The 22,228-nt window shown below is 39.9% G+C and overlaps 1 protein-coding gene across 4 annotated transcripts in view; it reads left to right on the plus strand.

Moving 5' to 3' along the window:
- Positions 1 to 20,780, plus strand: part of map3k20a (mitogen-activated protein kinase kinase kinase 20a) — a 62,996-nt gene extending 42,216 nt beyond the window's left edge. For all 4 annotated transcript variants that reach the window (XM_057852928.1, XM_057852927.1, XM_057852926.1 and 1 more), the window contains 9 exons: positions 4,823 to 4,867; positions 4,942 to 4,972; positions 5,047 to 5,186; positions 5,290 to 5,352; positions 8,087 to 8,176; positions 13,905 to 14,021; positions 14,108 to 14,182; positions 18,283 to 18,433; positions 18,498 to 20,780. In XM_057852928.1, coding sequence (XP_057708911.1) covers positions 4,823 to 4,867; positions 4,942 to 4,972; positions 5,047 to 5,186; positions 5,290 to 5,352; positions 8,087 to 8,176; positions 13,905 to 14,021; positions 14,108 to 14,182; positions 18,283 to 18,433; positions 18,498 to 19,192 — 1,407 coding nt within the window. In that variant the 3' untranslated portion in view covers positions 19,193 to 20,780. The remainder of the gene's footprint in view (positions 1 to 4,822; positions 4,868 to 4,941; positions 4,973 to 5,046; positions 5,187 to 5,289; positions 5,353 to 8,086; positions 8,177 to 13,904; positions 14,022 to 14,107; positions 14,183 to 18,282; positions 18,434 to 18,497) is intronic.
- The last annotated feature ends 1,448 nt before the right edge of the window (positions 20,781 to 22,228 follow it).

Below are 22,228 nucleotides of genomic sequence, written 5' to 3' on the forward strand. Positions count from 1 at the left end.
GTTTAGGATTATTTTAGATGCATATGTGTTATATTTTTCTTATAGAGTATTGGACGAGGAATATGATAGAACCATTAATCGACTTTTTGGAAAAATCACCATTTCTTTAAGTAGTCTCATGAATAATGACATGGCCTGTAAAAGTGTAAATTCACTCAGCAACTTCTCTCTCCAGGTTACACTTGATGTTAAGTCTCGCCATTGGTAAATATGTGGCCGTGCTTGCTGATTCTTATGTGTGTAACATGCACAAATGATAAAACGTAAATCGTGCTGGTTGGAACCGATAAGAGAATCGTTAGAAAAATTGCCAAACGATTCCATGGAATTGGAACACTCGGGACCTGTACTCTTTAAGAACTGGTTTTCGATTCCCATCCCTAGTAGTTGTAGTAAATAACAATATCAAAGGCAACAAGTCGTTTCATGCGCAAGATTTTAACTTTCGGATTTTTTGAGCACCGGACACATGAAAATGCAGAGATAGGAAGAACATATCCTCCAAAACACAGCTGCAACACGGCTATAAAAACACCCGGTCTTTGTGGTGTCACGAGCTTGGTTTCACGTCTGCCTTTATGAACATGTTGTCCTGGCAGATGTGTGGCAGATGGCTGAATTGTCTTTTTAAGAGATTTTGATGTGTAATGTTACTCCAGCTCCACTGTTGTTTTGGATGGAGAAATTGTAAAACGGAAGTTGCTAGCAGCATAAGGAAGTACCTCGGAAACTTGTCTATATACTAGGGCTGTCAAAAGATTAAAATTTTTAATCAAGTTAATTACAGCTTAAAAATAATTAATCGTAAATAATTGCAATTCAAACCATCTATAAAATCTGCCATATTTTTCTGTAAATTATTGTTGGAATGGAAAGATAACACACAAGATGGATATATACATTCAACATACGGTACATAAGTACTGTATTTGTTTATTACAACAAATAAATCCACAAGATGGCATTAACATTACTAACATTCTCTTAAAGCGATCCATGCATAGAAAGACTTGGAGCTCTTAAAAGACAAATGTTAGTACAAGTTATAGAAATTTTATATTAAAACTAGGGCTGTCAAAAGTATCGCGTTAACGGGCGTTAATTAATTTTTAAAATTAATCACGTTAAAATATTTGACGCAATTAACGCATGCACTGAATGAGCCACTCTCGCATTACCTCAAACAGATTTCAATGAGGCCGTTTATGGACATTAAGAGTGAAAAGAATGCCACCGGCCGCTTGGGGGCAGCGCAGCGCCGTTCCATACTAATGTTATTCCTTCTAATAGTGGGAGAATTAGTAGTTGTGAGACATTTATGCTGTTGCTTTGTGCGCCACACATATTTCGGTAAGTTTGCTTTCTTTTAGTGGCAATTATGTGTCTTGTTGTATTTTGGGTAAGATATGCACAGAGATATATATCTGTTATAAAGGCGAGTGGACACAGGCGTTCTTTGGGTTGCGCCGTTTATTGGCATAAGCTTCTGCAACTCCTTCACAACAAACAGAAGTATCATTTAGTGAAAGCACAACAAAAATAATATTGCTATCTCTCAAAAAAAATAATGTTCACAAAAAGAAAAGCACTTCAGTCTGTAGTAATGAGGCCCTATTCTCACACAGCTAAACAACAATGCAAAGTGAACTGGCATTACTCAGTTTGTTAACTCAATTCTTATTATTGTTATTTTTATTCTTATTATTATATTAACTCTACTTTTGATTGAAAATTGTACAAATTTTATTAAAACGAAAATATGAAGAGGGGTTTTAATATAAAATTACTATAACTTGTAACTATAACATTTATCTTTTATGAACTACAAGTCTTACTATCCATGGATCACTTAAACAGAAAGAATGTTAATAATGCCATTTGTGGATTTATTGTTATAATAAACAAATACAGCACTTATGTACAGTATGTTGTATGTATATATCGGTCTTGTGTCTTATCTTTCCATTCCAACAATAATTTACAGAAAAATATGGCATACTTTAGAGATGGTTTGAATTGCGATTAATTACGATTAATTATGATTAATTTTTAAGCTGTGATTAACTCGATTAAAGATTTTAATCGTTTGACAGCCCTAATTAAAACCCCTCATAATGTTCTCGTTTTATTAAAATTTGTAAAATTTTCAATCAAAAAAATAAACTAGTAGCTCGCCATTGTTGATGTCAATAATTACACCATGCTCACTCATGGTACTAACCCATAAAATCAGTGGGACCGAAGTGCCAGCAGAGGGGGCCAAACACCAAAAAACAAGTAACAAGCGGACATTACACTGTACTATCATTTTAATCTGTGAGCGGGGCATATGCGTTAATTAAAAATCAAATGTTTTAACGTGATTAATTTAAAAAAATAATTACCGCCCGTTAACGCGATTTTTTGACAGCCCTACTATACATTTTGCTTTAGTGAAACTCGTCATGGATCTGACTAGCATGTGTGCATGTATGGAGACAGGGCAGGGATCATTCATTGCCAACCTTGCCAGATTAAATGGGTTGGACACCTATTGTTGTCAATGTCGCTGAAACATCTCCCACCAGCCCATGCCATCGATGTCAGCAGAAGAGTTAGAACAGCAAATTGTGCAGAACCCACACAACAGCAAGTTACTGGATTGAAGAAAAGAGGCAAGCTGTCCATTTGTTGAAAAAGATCCGCGTAAAATAAGATTGCGAGTTTGAGACTGAATGTGCTTACTTGCAAAGCGCAGCATAGAGGAGGCGGGAAGTGCTCGCAGGGCTGAGTGTCTTTATGAGGCGGCAGGCTGCACTGAAATGTATAGCAGCAGCCACTGTTTATGGAGGCCCGCATTCAGCTCTTAATCTGAAGGAGACAGTGAAAAGAGATTACTCCCTCAGTTAGTCATCTTTCCTCCAATTTTCCATGCCGCTATCTCTGTCATTACGCGCCATTCTAGCGATCACAATGATGACGTCTTTATTTTGCCTGTCAAGTTTCTGCATGATTACATTTATTGATCAATAAATGATTTGTCATTCAAATAGTTGGCGTTAGATCAGGCAGATGGACATTTGAGTCTGATAAAAACCCATTAGAGCCAGGATGCTCTTATTCGATTGAAAATGCTTTCCATTTAGACGGCATTTCTCCCTATACAGTGATACCTCAGCTCACGAACATAATTGGTTCCCAGAAAGTGTGTGTAAGGCGAAAAGTTCGTCTTCCGAACATTTATTTCCCATAAGAAACCATTAAAATTAGGGCTGTCAAACGATTAAAATTTTTAATCGAGTTAATTACGGCTTAAAAATTAATTAATCGTAATTAATCGCAATTCAAACCATCTATAAAATATGCCATATTTTTCTGTAAATTATTGTTGGAATGGAAAGATAAGACAAGATGGATATATACATTCAACATACGGTACATAAGGACTGTATTTGTTTATTATAACAATAAATCAACAAGATGGCATTAACATTATTAACATTCTGTTAAAGCGATCCATGGATAAAATGTTATATTAAAACGCCTCTTAACGTTTTCGTTTTAATAAAATTTGTAAAATTTTCAATCAAAAAATAAACTAGTAGCCCTATTCTGTCCTCAATGTGTGTGAGTACACAAATTGACAGATAGCGAACATAAGTTCCAAAAAGAAATCAGACGGTGTGGCAAAGTTGCATGGGCTTTACTGAAGTCATCTCTTTTTGACAGGAGCACATTTCTTGTATTTTTGTAAAACTGAAAATAACAAGGCAATGTGTCAATAACTTGCATAAATCACAAAATAACATAAAATGTACACACACGTGTCCATTTGAGCAGTAGCACTAGCCAATTAGCTCACAAGCCTCTAACAATGTAACTGCATTTCACCATATATGTGAACAAATTCAAATACACATCATCAATAACTATCTAATGCTCATGAATATAAACAAAGGAGGAATATAACTCACAAGGGATGCATGTATTAGACACAAACAGTGTGATGGGGCTATGAGAACTGCCACTGAATACTGGATGCGGACGTTAGCTGGTCTGAGTAGCACTGTCTATTAGTGTGAGTTCACGTCGACATATAATCACGTCAGAAAAGCGCGCCGAAACCCAAATAATCCGCTGCACTGAATCGCCAGCAGAGGGCGACATTACGCCACATAACATATGCAAGTCACACCCAAGCGCCAGCAGAGGGTGGAAAAACTCCATAAAACACAACAAGTTGGCCTTTCACTGTACTGACATTTAAATCTGTCTGAGCGGGCATAGTGCGTTAATTGCGTCAAATGATTTAACGGGATTAATTAAAAAAATTAATTAACGCCCGTTAACGCGATAATTTTGACAGCCCTAATTAAAATGAGAATAATCCGTTCCCAGGTCCCCATAAAACATAATTTTCTACTAAATAAGCCTTAAAACTACACAAAAATATACCTTATTTTCTTAAATGTCTTCTTAGGCTTAACACTAGCCTGTGGTGGGGTCTTTTTCGGTCCCATAATAGCAAAAGTACACTCAATATGGTCCAAAATGTCTATCAAACACAAACCACGTCCGCACTCAACGAAAGGGAGGGGACGAACTGGGACGCCGTGAGCGTGCGTCAGCTTCTCGTGGCGCTGTTTTACCGCGTGGTTTGGTTCGTCCGCCGAAAACTAGTTCGTCAGCAGAGACTATATGCTCGCGAATTTAATGTTCTTGAGGCGAAAAGTTCGTGAGCTTAAGCGTTCGTGAGCTGAGGTATCACTGTACTTGATTTGGCATCTGATATCCATATAAATTCTAGTGTTCTAACTTGTGTTTGTGTTTTGTGTCCATGCAGCTGCTGCCCACTCTTGACATCTACACGTGGACAGAGGAGCATGTGGTAAATGCTGTGATCACACAATATCAGAGTTTTTTTCTTATTTACCGCTAACATGTGACTTTTGTGATACACAGTATTTCTGGATGCAGCAAATATTTGGTGAAGGTTAGTGTTATTTTTTATGGATTAACAAAATATCTGTTGGAAGTCTGAGCTGATGTTGCCACTTCCTCTCTTAGAAGTTAACGCATGTGGAATGCACTTGTATGCGGACCTATTTCGAGACAATCACATTACGGGAAAGAGGCTTTTATTACTGTCGGAAAACGACATGCGGGACATGGGTATCAAGTCCAAAGGTCATGTCATGCACCTGAAGGCAAGGCTAGGCCAAACTTTTACCACTGTCAAATACTACCTGATATTCCCATGCTGCTTCAGACCTACTTGTTGTGATTTATGTCGTGTTTTTTCTTTGGTAGAGTGAAATTGAAAAGCTCACCAATGACTACCTCGGGCTGGTCCACTTCCCACCACTGCTCAAGGTAGAAAGTTATGTTTTGGCTGTGTACAAGTTGTTTTTTGTTAAAAGTTCCTTTTATTTTAATTCCTATCTCTCAGATTGGTGCTAAATGTTACTTTTCCTAAAGCTGTCATTCTTATTGGATGGTAGAGTTGTTCCCGTTTTCCTCCTTTAACATGTCCTGTTCAGCTGCTTAGACATGATGAATTGTAGATCTGGATACCTTTTAATTCTGGAACAGTTTTAATATGCAATAGGGGAATTTGAATCATGAAACGAGCAAGAAAGAAAAAAAGAGAGAGAGAAAGAAAAAGGAACAGTGATACAAGAAAATTATTAAACATACAGTGTATGCTACCGAGCTACAGTATGAGTTACTTTATTGAGTGAGGTGGGGACACTTCTAATAACTGATAGGACAGGAAGAGGGAAGACAGGAAATATTGGGTTATGACTGGGCTGGCCTCTAAGTTTTTATGTTTTTGTCAACGATGACAATAACGAAAATATTTCGTCGACGAACATTTTTCAATGACGATGATGTGACGATGACAAGCTAAAAATGTGTCTTGGTAGACTCAAATAAGCTAAAATGTGTCTTGAAGGACTCAAACATAACAATAGCAATGCCAGTTTTCATCTGACGAGATGAGAATGCAACATAGTTTCCATCATAAGTTCACAATATATGACATTTTCATATTTTATGTGTAGTTAGCGCGCATCATAGCAGTGTTTGGTCGTGTCACTCATGTGACGTGACCCCTCCCCCCAACTCACACACACACACACACCCCCACTGGTGTCTTAGCTCTCCTGGCTCCAGACTTGCCTTTTTTTGAAACACGATAGGTGCTGATTGTTAAGTTTTGTTTTGTGATCTTAGCTACATATGCCATTTTGCTTTAGCCTTTAAAGGTCTGTGCTGAGTGATCATCACACACTAAATGTAACTTGCAGCTTTAGCATAGTGTTCGCATTAGCATTTAGCGTAGTGAGTATTGCCTTAAACTCTTGGAAAACATTCTACATACGGTTCGTGCCGTCCAGGTGAGTTTGATTAATAGAAAATAATGAACTTTTAACTTGCTGAGTGTGTATTATCATCACGAAGATAGTGATGTCATTGTAGACTACAATCATGTGCTTGTCTGTTGATGTACAGTACATTCGAAATTGTTGGAAAGCTTTTATTCATTAATTTATTCATGTTAAAAAACTTGAAGTTTACAAACGAAAACATTGAGTAATTGTTACTAAACTTTCCAAATTTCGTATAGTTTTTCGTTGACTAAAACTAGATGTAACGGGTACACGCATGTCCGTTGTGGAGTGTGGAAACCTCCCTTCCTATTCCTTCATGTAGGTGCGCTGGCGGCTGTGCCGTTGGCTCGAGCTTCATGGCGCAGCGGTTAACGTACCTACCTGCCGAGTGAACGCGTCGTGTGCGCGCGGGTTTGCGTGCCAGCCTAGTCAGAGGTGGGAGCGGAACGCGGGGCGGCACTGACCGGTTACATAGACAAAGACGAACACATTTTGAAATGACGAAGACGAACAAGTATTTTCGTCCAAAAGATTAAGACAAAAAGTAAAAGGGCTGCCAAAAACAACACTGTCACTGTTCACTGTGTTATGGTTACTCCTTGTAACAACATCTACAGTTATAGACTTCATAATAATATTGACGGGACACGGGGCCGATTAATAGGGGGCCTATCTCCGTCAAAGCTGACCAAGTGGAAACACAGACAAATAGCTTTTTACGTTGAAAATTCTTGTGAATAAATGGTTGAATCCCCTGAATTCTTTATAGTTATGGACGTAAAACAGTCTCAAGTCTTTGTTAAAAGAACCGGGCAGTTAGCATTTATTTTACGTAAATATGTCGAATGTGCTGCTAAGTGTTTAAGCCGCTGTGGCGCCGCCTTATCACCACAAAGAGCTTTTTACGTTGAAAATTGTTGTGAAAAAATGCTTAAATCCCTGAATTCTTAATAGATATGGACGTAAAACAGTCTTGATTCTTTGTTAAAAGAGCAAAGAACCGGGCAGTTAGCATTTATTTTACGTAACTATGTCGAGTGTGCTGCTAGTCTTTAAGCCACTGTAGCGCCGCCTTATCACCACAAAGAGCTTTTTCCGTTGGAAATACTTAAGAATAAATGCTTAAATCCATGATTTCTTTATATATATGAACGTAAAAAATTTCGATTCTTGGTTAAAAGCAAAAACCGTGCAGTTAGCATTTATTTTACATAAATATTGCGAACTATGACGCCAATGCCGTAGCGGCTAATTTCTCCGATTGAATTTTTTCACGTTTCAAAATGCATGCATGGTACAAAAAAATATAAGAATTGTCTTGAATTCTCGAACAAATCACTCCTGAGACAATCCTTCCTGTTTGTGTGCGGTACAGCTTCCGTACTTTTTCAACCTAAATCCGGCGTTAGATCGCTGCATGCGTGTGTTTGGTGCGTGTTTTTGAGAATAAATCCTCATGACGTGGGCAGCCCGCCTACATGAAGGCGTGGCGCAGTATATGGCGGATTTGACCCGTCAATATTAATTATGAATTCTATGGTTCAGTAAATGTCAATATCTGCCTAGTAATGCCAATTCATAAGTATAGCTATGCTTACTTGCATTTTGGTACAGGTTTTCCTAATATTGTGCTCCGTGAGTTTAAATGTTACTGAACGTCATTGTTTTTTTGTTTTCTTTTCGTTTTTACATTTGCATCTTTTCTTTTTTAGGAGGCGCTTGAAAATGAGGTGGAAATGAGTAAAAGTGTTCATCTCGAACTTGTCTTTGGATACCACTGGAAGCCAGGCACTGGAAAATCAGTAAGTTTATTACTTGACTGTATTTAACTCATTGATTGCCACATCCAGTCTACTTTGACTGGGAACTCCTACTTTAAATGCATTGGACGTCAGTCATACCTTATACAGTGGTACTTCGACCAACAATCGCTTTGACACACGACCTTTTCGACATCTGACGTAAAATTTGACTCGTCATTTGTTTCTACATCTGACGACATTCACAAAAGAGATGATTTATGGCAGCACCGCAGTTTCTTTGTTTTCCCGCTAGATGGACGTACGGAAGATTTTTTTGTGAGCGAAATCAACATGGTTTCCAACAATGTTAGTGCAGGTGGTGAAAAAAAGGAAAAAGATGATGCTTGCCATTGAAATAAAGATGGAAATGATAGAAAAATATGAGCGTGGTGTACGCGTCCGTGAACTGGCTCAGCAATACTGCCGTTGAATGTCTACAATCTCGACGATCCGACTCCGACCTCCGTTCACCAGTTTTTATAAGTTAAGGTGACAATTATTTATTATTTATAATACATCGCCAAAGAAATCGACAGCTTTGTCAGGTTTTCAATCTTTTATTTTAGAACTTGTGCGAACACAACAGGCCTACTGTCTGCCGCAGCTGAACATGAAAAGTGAAAGTAAAAAGTCCTCTCTCAGTCTGTCCCATCAGCCACGCGGTGCGTTCAGGTACACCACGCAAAACATCCGCCACATTAGAACACGATTCGTTACATTATTTCAGGTGTTATTGTTATTCTTACTATATTATTATTATTTCGATTTTTATTTATAATTTATTTGTTTTGTTCAGTGCAATTGCTATTTGCAATTGTACCAGCAGTATTTATTAAGGATTTAATGTAGGTTTTCGGCTGTAGAACGAATTAATGGAATTATAATTTAAAAACAAATTTTTTAAAGGAATTATACTAAAAGATGCACTGATACTAATACCAGTATCGGCGGGGGGGGCCAATCCGGCCTGAAATGATGGTATCGGTATCGGCGAGTACAAACAAAGAAGGTGCCGATACTGTGTACCGGTCCAGTATAATAACACTTGACCGCAGCCTTTTTTTCCTCCTGACGCTCACTACACTCTCTGTGGTGTGATGACACGCGATCACTTTGCATGCCAAGCAGCTATCGCTATTGGCCTCCTCCAGACCAATGAGAGCCGGCCAATAGCCGCTGTTAACCAATGCCGGGGCAGCGTTTTCATATGGAGGAAAAACAAAGTGCGAGAGGAAAATGTCAGCGGTCTGGAAATACTTCAGCCTGTACTGTAATCTCTGTCACGTACAATGGCTGCATGCAAGATTTGCAGCCTGAAAGTGTGGATAGGTGGAGTTAAATCCGCCAGTTTCAATACCTCGAACCTGATAAAACATTTGAAGTTGAAACATGTTAACGAACACAAAGAGTTGGAGGCTGCAACAGCAGGACTGCTATCCAGAGGAAGGGGGCTGGACCGGTGGACCGACAATCTCTGGTCAGTTCAGTTCGTCTACTTTACTTTTATTGTCTTTTACTGGAAGGATTGTCGCAGTAATTTGAGACCTGTTTCAAATCAAAAGTGCTGTAGAAGTAAGCAAAGTAAGCCAGCCTAAGTGGCTACGTGTGTGTTGCTGCTGGTGCACAGGGAGGGAGGCTAATAGAGAGACAGGATGCTGTGGTCAGCTATTATTACCGGTACTTATAATTTCATGAAAGTTGCACTGTTTGGCCTGTGGGAGCCAAAACATAGGGTTTAAAAAGTTTATTAATTATTCATTCATTGTATTTTTGCTTTCTTACTGTTGAGCTAGTATTATACATGTTTTAATTTCACAAATTTAGCACTATTTTGGCCTTTCAGAGCCAAAGGTTTAACTATTGTCAACCATACTAGGTATGAAATAAAAGGTTTTACTGTATTCACTTTGTGTGTGTGTATATATATATATATATATATATATATATGTATGTATATATACACAAGTCCTTCTCAAAAAATTAGCATATTGTGATAAAGTTCATTATTTTCTGTAATGTACTGATGAACATTAGACTTTCATATATTCAAGCCTTTTATTGTTTTAATATAGATGATTTTGGCAAAAAAGTCAAGACAAAACAAAAATCCCTATCCCAAAAAATTTGCATATTTCATCCGACCAATACAAAAAAGTGTTTTTTGAATACAAAAAATGTCAACCTTCAATGAATTATATCAGCTATGCACTCAATACTTGGTCGGGAATCTTTTTGCAGAAATGACTGCTTCATGCGTGGCATGGAGGCAATCAGCCAGTGGCACTGCTGAGGTGTTATGGAGGCCCAGGATGCTTCGATAGTGGCCTTGAGCTCATCCACAGTGTTGGGTCAGGTGTCTCTCAACTTCCTCTTCACAATATCCCACAGATTTTCTATGGGGTTCAGGTCAGGAGAGTTGGCAGGCCAATTGCCATGCAGGCCAGTAATGCCATGGTCAGTAAACCATTTACCAGTGGTTTTGGCACTGTGAGCAGGTGACAGGTCGTGCTGAATAATAGCTGCATTGACCCTGCCCTTGATAAAACACAGTAGCCCAACACCAGCAGGTGACATGGCACCCCAGACCATCACTGACTGTGGGTACTTGACACTGGACTTCAGGCATTTTGGCATTTCCTTCTCCCCAGTCTTCCTCCAAACTCTGGCACCTTTATTTCCGAATTACATGCAAAATTTGCTTTCTTCTGAAAAAAGTACTTTGGACCACTAAGCAACAGTCCAGTGCTGCTTCTCTGTAGCCCAGGTCAGGCGCTTCTGCTGCTGTTTCAGGTTCAAAAGTGGCTTGACCTGGGGAATGCGCCCATTTCCAGCACACGCCTGTGCACGGTGACTCTGGATGTTTCTACTCCACACTCAGTCCACTGTTTCTGCCGGTCCCCCGAGGTCTGGAATCAGCCCTTATACACAATCTTTCTCAGGGCGCGGTCACGTTTTCTGGTTGTGCAGCGTTTCCTGCCACACTTTTTCCTTCCCACAGACTTCCCACTGAGGTGCCTTGATACAGCACTCTGGGAACAGCCTATTCGCTCAGAAATTTCTTTTTGTGTCTTAGCCTCTTACTTGAGGGTGTCAATGATGGCCTTCTGGACAGCAGTCAGGTCGGCAGTCTTGCCCATGATTGCGGTTTTGAGTAATGAAGCAGGCTGGGAGTTTTTAAAAGCCTCAGGAATCTTTCGCAGGGGTTTTGAGTTAATTCGTTGGTTCAGATGAATAGGTTAGTAGCTGCTTTAGAGTACCTTTTCATGATATGCTCATTTTTTGAGATAGGGATTTTTGGTTTTTCTTGAATTTTTTGCCAAAATCATCAGTATTAAAACAATAAAAGGCTTGAACTACTTCAGTTGTGTGTAATGAATCTAAAATATATGAAAGTCTAATATTTATCAGTACATTACAGAAAAAAATGAACTTTATCACGATATGCAAATTTTTTGAGAAGAACCTGTATATATAAGTTTCAAACAAAGTGGTATCAGTACGGTAAAGGTATGGGCCGATACTGAACAGCCAGGTATCAGTATCAGGGCCAAAAAATGGTATTGGTGCAACACTAATTATAATGTATTCTTCTGGGAAAATCCTGCTTGACATACGACTATTTCGACTTACAAACAAGGTCCTGGAACAATTAACTTCGTATGTAGATGTACAACTGTATTTGAAAAGGTTGAATTGTTGCTGTGACAGTGTTGTGTGTTGGCGCATATTTTAGGTATGTGGGTGCAGGTGTATCTAATAAAGTGTTCCATGATTTTAAGGGTCCGTAACGAATGCGTTCAATCAACGAAGACTGTTTCGTGACAACGGAGTCATTGATATGTTGCAGCTTTTTGCCCTAAGAATGCCTAATGATAGCTGTTACACTGACCATTAGAGGCATCGCTATACAGGTATAAAAGCAGACAAATAAACATGTCATTCTCCTCCATGTAGCACATCCAGCGCTTCTCACTCACAGCTCTTTGTGAGCGGAGAAAGGCCGGCTCTTCACTTGCCGTTCGAATTTAATCAAAAATAGCCCATTTAGCCAGAAGCAGTTTTCTTTTTAAAAGGAAAACGTTATTTAATCTTTCAGCTGCTCATTGTCCCATCATAAATAGTCCTCTTTCAGTGTGTTCGGCAGGGCTGAAACGAGCCTGCTAATTGCCTCCCATTTCTTCTGACATGTGGTGGTTTAGTGGGTCGAAAACACAGCGGGGAGAAGGAAACAGGAGGCTGAGAAAATGAGAGCTAATTATTTTCCCCTGCCTGGTGTCAGGTTCCGTGTCAGCCTTGTTTTTACAAACTGGAAGTTTTTTTTGTGCACAAAATAAAACAAACCCACACTGCATTTTTCCCCTCCTCTTCGCCCCTCTTTGCTGGCGATGTCATGGAAGCAGCTGCACTTCTCAAAGACAAAATGAGGGCCTTGCGATTGAGCGGCCACCATCTGACAGCCACTGAGGGTTCCCTGCTAATGAGGATATCACCGTGCAGCCAAGTGAAAGGTGCTGAATTATGTATGAGTTGTCATTATATGCACTCGGGTCCAAGGCATCATTACGCGACATTGTTTCTGCCGGAGTGATTAGACTGGCGGCGACGCGGGAGCCCCGGCGCGACCGTCCCGGGGCCAACGCGGGGGCCACCGGTGTGCTTCCGAGCCAGCCGGATTCCTTTTTGTGCGGGCCCCAGAGGACCGCGCGGGAGAGGGCCAAGGCTCCTCAGATGAGTGTATTGGCGCCGCTGCTCTAATGTCCTTCTCTGTGATCACCGTGCAACGGATCGGGTTCCACCCTGAACCCTGTGTGGTTAAGCGGTGACTTGTGGCTCACGTTCAGAGAACGGCACAATCATTACTGCTTCGTCAGCGTGCCGCACGTAGGAGAAAAGAGGCTGCAGAATTGTTCACAGTTGGACACCCCCCATTCCCCCTCAGAGATGATTTGATGTGAGGAAGGAAACAACCTTGACTCGCGTGATTGACGATGAACGTTCGGACACAACTGTGCACTTTTCTGGTGCTTGGGGAGCAATATCACAAATTGCCCTTGGTGTGCATCACAACAATCACTCGGTCATCATGAAAATCTAATGAAAGTCCAAACATTTGCACACTTACCAATACACTGATAAGTCTTTTCAAATAAATTTGCGTTATTTTGTGAAGTCAATAAAAACTGTTTACTTTTAGAGCAACTTTAGTTTGTCTATCACCCTCAGAGCAGCCAATGAGGAAATAGTTTGGACGTCTATTACTGTCAAAGGCAGTCGATGAGTTAAGGGATTTTATTGTCCACTATTGTAAAATGAATAATTTCAATCATATTTCCACAGTTATATTGCACTTTGTGCAATTTGTATTTTAATTTTCAGGCTGTTATTCAAGGATAACTGCCCTTTAAGAAACCCTCAGATATATTCAGTCATAGTTCTATCAATGGAAATTTTCAACTTTAAGGGAGATGAAATGGAGGGATCTCAAAAGCACTGTGTAGTAGTTATGTTCTTCTATTGCTCTTGCCAAATTTTCCCCAACGAAGGCTTTCATTTGTTTTTGAGGTAATTCCACTGGACATCCTCTAGGTTGTGCTGTTACTTTACGTTCAGAAGTTCTTGTAGAGAAGTGGAATGCTCAATTATTTTATATCAGGGCTGCAATCAGACGTTATTGCCGAGTGCACTAAGCAGCCTGCTGTGTCTAACAATGAGCTATTTGTCTGTTAAGGACTGCAAGTGGAAAATGTTCCTGGAACTTGACGGCGACGACGTAGCCTTGACTTACATTAAAGATGTCATCTTCACCCCCAATCGACAGGATGTGGAACCCATGCGCATGACTAAGGTTGGTGGTGTTTTTTTCCAACACTGACTTGTTGCATTTATTTTCTCTGCTGCTTGTTTAATGAACAAATTCCACTTATAATGCAGCTGCCATTCGTGATGGACAAATGGATCGTTGGGATACAGCCCAACCAGAGAGTGGACTACACCGTCAGCTATAAGGTGAATGATGACAGGTGATGAATGATGGCTGAGGAGCAAGAATACACGGTTCATTTTGGGGCAGCTACTTTGTTAATCTGGTGTCATAGTCGAAAGGTGACCAGGTAGCAAGAGAACTGATTCAATCACTTTTGGAACTTTTGTTTAAGTTTAGTTAAGGCAATACTGTATATGTACCAGTGTTGTTTTTGGCAGCTCTTTTAATTTTAGTCTTAGTCTTTTGGACGAAAATACTTATTAGTCTTGGTAATATTTTTGTTATTTCAAAATGTGTTCGTCTTCGACTAGTTTTAGTCAACGAAAACTCAGACAAATTTCGGCTAGTTTTCCTCGACAATTCTCAAAATGTTTCTCTATAAACTGCAAAAGTTTTAGTCCATAAATAAATAAATAAATGAAAGGTTTCCAACAATTTCGAATGAACATTGACAGACGAGCACATAATTGTAGTCTACAGATGTTGATGTCCTATCAACACCTTCATGATGATAATACAAACTCAGCAGGAAAACACCCCATGATTTGCAATTGATTAAACCCACCTGGACGCCACGAACTGTATGTAAAAAGTTTTCCAAGAGTTTAAGACACTCACCGAGTCACCACGCTAAACGCTCATGCTAACATGAACACTATGCTAACTCTAAAATTTAGTTTAGTGTGTGATGATCACTCAGCACAGACCTAGCCAAGATAAGAAAACAAAAGGAGCCTGGAATGGGCACACGCTTAAGCCTGTGTATGGGTTGGGGGGAGGCGCAGCACGTCGCATGAGTGACACGACCAAACACTCCCAAAATGCGTGCTAACTCCACATACGTTAAGAAAATATAACATATTGTGAACCTATGACGGAAACTATGGCGAATTTCTCGTTCTCTTCTCGTCAGATGACAACTGGCATCCATCTCGCTATGTTTCAGTCTCCAAGACACGTTTTTAGCTCGTCATCGCGATGTCATCGTCATGAAAAAAGATTTTCGCTGACGAAATATTTATGCTATCGTCATTGTTGACGAAATATGTACTTCTTTTTTCTTTTGACGTTGGCATTTATTGGTGAAAATTCAACTATTTGCATTACTACTACTATTTGTATTAATTTGGTGCCAACTTTTGGGATTCTGGTGCTGGATGTGTTGTAAGGCTGAACGACATTGGAAAAAACTTACTGCACATCGAGACTTTTTGGGGTTTTCGATATACAGTATTGCGATATACACTCACCGGCCACTTTATTAGGTACACTATGCTAGTAACGGATTGGACCCCCTTTTGCCTTCAGAACTGCCTCAATTCATCTTGGCATAGATTCAACGAGTTGCTGGAAGCATTCCTCAGAGAGTTTGGTCCATATTCACATGATGGCATCACACAGTTGGTGATTTGAGTGACTTTGAACGTGGCTTGTTTGTTGGTGCCAGAAGGGCTGGTCTGACTATTTCCGAAACTGCTGATCTACTGGGATTTTCACGCACAACCATCTCTAGGATTTACAGAGAATGGTCCGAAAAAGAAAAAATATCCAGTGAGCGGCAGTTCTGTGGGCGGAAATGCCTTGTTGATGCCAGAGGTCAGAGGAGAATGGCCGGACTGGTTCGAGCTGATAGAAAGGCAACAGTAACTCAAATAACCACCCGGTACAACCAAGGTAGGCAGAAGAGCATCTCTGAACGCACAGTACGTCGAACTTTAAGGCAGATGGGCTACAGCAGCAGAAGACCACGCCGGGTGCCACTCCTTTCAGCTGTGAACAGGAAACTGAGGCTACAATTTGCACAAGCTCATCAAAATTGGACAATAAAAGATTGGAAAAACGTTGCCTGGTCTGATGAGTCTCGATTTCTGCTGCGACATTCGGATGATAGGGTCAGAATTGGGCGTCAACAACGTGAAAGCATGGATCCATCCTGCCTTGTATCAACGGTTCAGGCTGGTGATGGTGGTGTAATGGTGTGGGGAGTATTTTCTTGGCACTCTTTGGGCCCCTTGGTACCAATTGAGCATCGTTGGAACGCCACAGCCTACCTGAGTATTGTTGCTGACCATGTCCATCCCTTTATGACCACAATGTACACAACTTCTGATGGCTACTTTTAGCAGGATAATGTGCCATGTCATAAAGCTGGAATCATCTCAGACTGGTTTCTTGAACATTACAATGAGTTCACTGTACTCAAATGGCCTCGACAGTCACCAGATCTCAATCGAATAGAGCATCTTTGGGATGTGGTGGAATGGGAGAGTCGCATCATGGATGTGCAGCCGACAAATCTGCACCAACTGTATGATGCCATCATGTCAATATGGACCAAACTCTCTGAGGAATGCTTCCAGCACCTTGTTGAATCTATGCCACGAAGAATTGAGGCAGTTCTGAAGGCAAAAGGGGGTCCAACCCGTTATTAGCATGGTTAACCTAATAAAGTGGCTGGTGTGTGTATGTTGTAATATTAAAACTAGAAGGATTTTCACCAGATGAATAGCTTTGTTTGGGAAGACTGGTTGACTCACAATGACCAAATTGTATTCATATAACACAGTTTACTCCAGGCTAAGGGGGATTCATCTACGAATGAAAATTGATGTATATAAAAGGGATCCAAGAGGCCATGTCTCTGCACACTTTCGGATTTTATGACGCAAAACAAAAGTTTACGTGTTAAAAAAACAAAGAAAACAATTGCACTTCCTGTGATAAGACTATTGCGCATGCACATATCGCGATGGCGATGTTCAAATGATGTATTGTGCAGGACTAATGTGTTAATAAAATTCAAAAATTTCATGCAAGAGTAGAAAAAAATAATTACTGCGATTATTAAAACTTATGACTTTGTGAGTCTGCATTGCTCATTTAACTTTGTCTATTTTCTTCATTTGTAACAGTCAGGTGATCCTTAACATCAGCCATAAGGCACTCACATTCATTATCATGAAAGTGTACTACAGTACATTGTGTGAAAAAGTCTACCATTACTGTGTACTGTACCATAAATCAGGGATTCCTTGATGTGAATTCCCAAACCCAGAACACTAAGTGAAGGCTGCTTGTACAAGGTGACCCAAAAAAAGGAACTTTTTAACAATCCAATAAAATCAAGAGTGATTTAAAAAACATATTTTATCAGTTTTTGTCATAAGTTTGCAATGTGTGACATTTTCTTGTCGTATGTGTAGTTAGCCTGCATCGTAACAGTGTTTGGTCATGTCATGACGTGCTGTTCCCGCCCTACACACACACACTTACTCACTGGTGTCCTGTCCAGGCTCCAGACTTGCTTTTTTAAAAAACACATGATCAGATTTGTTTGCTTATCTTGGCTAGAGAGAATACACCATGTTGCTTTAGCCTTTAAAGGTCTGTGCTGAGTGATCATCACACACCAAATGTACTTTTAGCATTAGCATAGCGTTTGCGTTAGTACTTAGTGTGGCGAGCGTCTTAAATTTTTGGACCTTTTTTTTCCCCGCATCAAATTCACTTCAAGGTGCGTTAAATTAATTGACAATAATGTATTATTAACCTGCTGAGTATGTATTATCATCACTAAGATGGTGATGTCCTTGTAGACGCTACAGTTATGTGCTCGTCCATCTATTATAATTGGAAATTGTTGGAAACCTTTATTTATCTATACTAAAACTTTTACATTTTACAGACAAAAACATTTTGAGTCATTGTCAACTAAAACTAGACGAAATTTGTCTGAGTTTTCGTTGACCAAAACTAGGAGAAGACAAACACATTTTAAATGACTAAAATATGACTAAGACTAATAATAAGTATTTTCGTTCAAAAATCTAAGATGAACATTAAAAGGGCTGCCAAAAAACAACACTGCTTTAGAGACTTATACAACAGCAATAAAGGGACTGAAAGTTCTCTTTTGTGGGTTCAGATTAATGGATGTTCTTTTTTCTCAAATGTAGGCCTGTAAAAGAGACATTTGTTGTGATTAATGGCAATATGTGACACGACTGAAAGTAATTCCTGTGTTACAATCTGAGTCCACGAATCCAAATTAAGCTGTAGTGAATTCAACTGTAGTGTTAGGTGAAAATAAATCTCAACTGTCCATTCCAACATGTCACTGCAGAGTAATGTCAAGTCACCAAAATCAACTAAACACGGCTTCCCCATGACATGGTGTCAGTCTGGTGGACAGGACGAGATCAAAACAGTGGAGCTCGTTATTGAACCTACACCTGTTCACTTTGACTTGAGCCCCAGGAGCAGGTCTAACTCTGGTAAGATCTTAACTACTATTCATATTTAGCTCCTTCTTACAATACAGTTTGTCATTCTTTTTAGATATCGATCAGGCTTGGATGCGCAGCGTTCGGTTGCGGCAGCTCGTTAGGCATAAAACACAGCAGCCCAACCCCGCTCTCCCCACCTTCACCAGCTCAGGAGCCTGCACGCTTCCTCAGTTCCTCTCTGCGCACGAAAGCCAAGCGTCGTCTTACGCGGCAGCGGCGCGCCGCTCGCCCGTCCGCCCCTGCGCCAACCCTTGGAACGACTCTCGCAGCTCCTCGCCAACCGCCGGGCTGTCGGCCAAACTGTCGCCGCTCTATTTGGGGTCAAAGGGCAGCAGCCCGTGCAGCACAACGTCAGAGAGCATGTCTGAGAGGGAGCGGCCCCTCAGCGCGGGGATAGTGCAGGAGTACCGAAGACGGGGCTTTTTCAGCAGTGCGGCAAGTCCGGGGAGGGGCAGTTTGAGAGGAGGCCAAAGTACCAATAAAACCAACAAAAGCCCTCGACAGCCCGGGAGGCCGCGATCCAACAGTTATGGTGCCGCACCACAGAACCACCCACGCATCATTCCCGGTATATTGTCGGTGAGCGAAAACCCCAACGAGGAAAATGAGGACACCAAATCTGGAAACGACGGCGGCTGGATCAAAGTGGAACGCCATAAAAAATTACCGCGACAGGACAATAAATCGGTTAGAGGTCGGCCGAGGAGAGGAGGACGGGGAGGGCGGGGTTCTGGGGGGAGGACTTAAATTGGCAAACACCATATATGTCATCAACTCAATGCATTTACCATGTAAATGGCAGTTTTATATAGCTTTAAAATGAACTTTTTCTAAAAGGAGTTACTTTGTATGTTTATCAAAGAATTATTATTTTTAAATATAGTTTATTGGAATAATGCACAGTATATATTTATTAAAATTACAACATGCCTCTTTTTTCCACCTTTATTCTTATTAACATGAAAAGAACATATGGCATGGCGTGAATTATTTTTTTGTACTGTTCTAAATTGCTAAATATTCCTATCATTAAAAAAACAATTTCCTTGAAAAATTAAAATCTTGAATGACTAAATTGTTGCGTAGATAAAGCAATAGCATACCGCACGTAACACGGCACCTTTGCTCAGGGCCGGCCCAGCCGATACGCAGACTATGCAGCTGCATAGGGCCCCTGACCACTAGGGGGCCCCCAATCTGGTGATTCTTTAATTTATGTTCTATTTTGTTTCCTACAGTTCGCTTTATTTGACTTTTGTGAGTGTTGATACTTGATTACAAGCTTAAAAAGAATAAAGTTCTTCCTTAACTTCTTTCCTCTTTTAGAAAAAGGTTTGGCGCTATCTACTGTAAGTACTGACAATCATTTGGGGTGAGAAGTTTGAAGTATGCAGTAGAACAAAATCTGATTAATATACAAAATATGGACGTATGGGTTGGATTGCATGAATGGGTTTCACAGTACACTGTGACGAAATGGTGGGCCAAAAATATGGGCCCCTTTGCATTATTTTGCTTAGGGCCCCCAAATGGCCTGGGCCGGCCCTGCCTTTGCTCATTAACATTCATGACGTTAGCAACTGTTGCTGGGGGGGGTCAAACTCTCGTTTTTCCCTCATGTTAAATGCATGTAAATAGTGTACGAACGAGATGTTTACTGAACTAAACCTACAGATTGTGTCCGAAAATTATGTCCCTGGTGCCAAAATCACTAGTAAAGATGTGGAAGAATATACAAATGTTCAGTTAAAGAGATGGCTTGAGTGTCGAGGGCTGAAAAAGATGGGGAAGAGAGCCGAACTGATCCAAAGGTAGATTTTTTATCGACACCTTTTTCTTGTGTGCATTGCCTTACGCACTGACAATGACATCCTCCTGTTTCCACAATCTATCCTTTACCACCATATGCCATGTCTTTGATATATATTATATCCTCTGGTTGTCTTACGTCTCTGACCATTCTTGGGGATAATTTATATTGCTATTTTTGTCTAGCGATCGTAAATGCTATTCAATGACAGCCAACGAACTTTTCATTTTTTTGTTAATAACAAATCTTATTTCTATTAATTTATTTACACTCCCCCTTTGCTAAGGTTGTTTCTTTACAACAGAAAAGGCAAAGCTGTTAAATCTACAGCCCAAATGTAGGCATGGACAGGCTTACAACAAAAAGACCAAGGCCAAACATGGCTAATACATTTAAATATCCGTATTTTATAAAAATAGGCCTACATGACTGTTGCGATGTATGAATAAAATTTTACATTTTTTGTCCGGTCATTCATTGTCAAACAGAAGCAGCACGGCAAAATGGCATGTAAAAAAACAAGTAAAAATCTCAAAATGGCTTCGGGGCAGGCAATGAATCAGCCTCAACAAAATGTTTACTGCATATGAAGGTGAATGGCTTCACTTTGCTGGCGTTAAACTGGTCTTTTGGACGTCCGCACAAGTTGATCCATTTTTCACATTTTTTCTCTCTTTTCTGAGTTTTTGGCTTCAGAAAATGTATGAAAAAAACATCCTTCATAAGTCTTTTTGTCTAGAGTCATTTTTACAAGTTCCACAGCAGCAGTGTTTACTCGGCATGTTCTTTTTTTTGAAAGATTACCGGCAGAAAACAAGCAGTACTAGCATGGCTTGTATGCAAGCGCGCTTCTATGTTGACCCCCTCCCGGTTTACGATGGTGACGTCACGCAGCCTTGCGGTCTAAAAATAGCATTCGTGCGGTACGCTATTCCATTTCAATTTACTCTACTGTATAGTTGACATTCCTAATGTAAAAGATCAAAGTCATTTGTACTTTAAAGTTCACTTTATTTTAATGTAACTTCTTTCCCATTTGTATCAGCCACCCTGTCTCCAGAGTATCTACCAATTTTGGAGAAGACGTTTCTTAACACACTTTCTCCTCAGTTTCTCTGTCAATTACAGAAAAACAAGGGCGTAGGTTTGGTCTCAACATTGTTAGGGACAGCATAACCTGCATGAACACTTTTTGCTGGGGAGGGGACATTAATAACACCAAACAGATTGGGGGAATGGGGGTCAAGGCATCATTTCTCAGGAATATGAACCTAATTAATTGATAGGCTAAATGATCGATAATCAATGCAAAATAAATCTGTATTGACTCATACTCATTTCATATGTATTGGTTCAGGTAATACGACATTCGATTCAAACCTTTGTTATAAAAAAACTACGAAAGAAACATTTTGAAAACTACCAGAATAAATGTCTGGATTTTATAAGCAAATTTAAATTGCAATGTTTGAACATAAATTATAGTAACATACACACTTGTTAATAATCTATTAACTATTCAGGAATGCAAAAAATAAACATTTGTCTTAAGAGCACTCAACGTTTGTCGAAATAAATAAATTAAATAGAACTGAAAAAACTTTTTAGTAAGGTTATAACAAAACAAATGTAGCCCTCCCTCGGGTATAAAACTGCTTTTGTCCGCAAGCACAGCCAAACGCAACAACAACAAAAAAAGGAAGCTTTTTACCTCGATTATGATGAAGGTACAGTATAATTATCTGAAAATGTCTGTATAGGCTGCAAATAAAATATTTTAAAAGAAAATAATGTAGAAAATAAATCAATACATTTTAAATAAATATAAATAACAAGTCATCAGCCAATCACACATGCGTTTGAGGGGGGAAAAATGGACTGTCACATTAAGCATGTGAAAAGAGGTAAATCTTAGTCTGAACATAAGGGAAATAATTCACTTCATACTGGAAGGTTCAGTTCTATCCTTCCAA

This window comes from Corythoichthys intestinalis, chromosome 12 (assembly GCF_030265065.1).
Source record: "Corythoichthys intestinalis isolate RoL2023-P3 chromosome 12, ASM3026506v1, whole genome shotgun sequence".
In the NCBI taxonomy this organism is placed as follows: Eukaryota; Metazoa; Chordata; class Actinopteri; order Syngnathiformes; family Syngnathidae; genus Corythoichthys; species Corythoichthys intestinalis.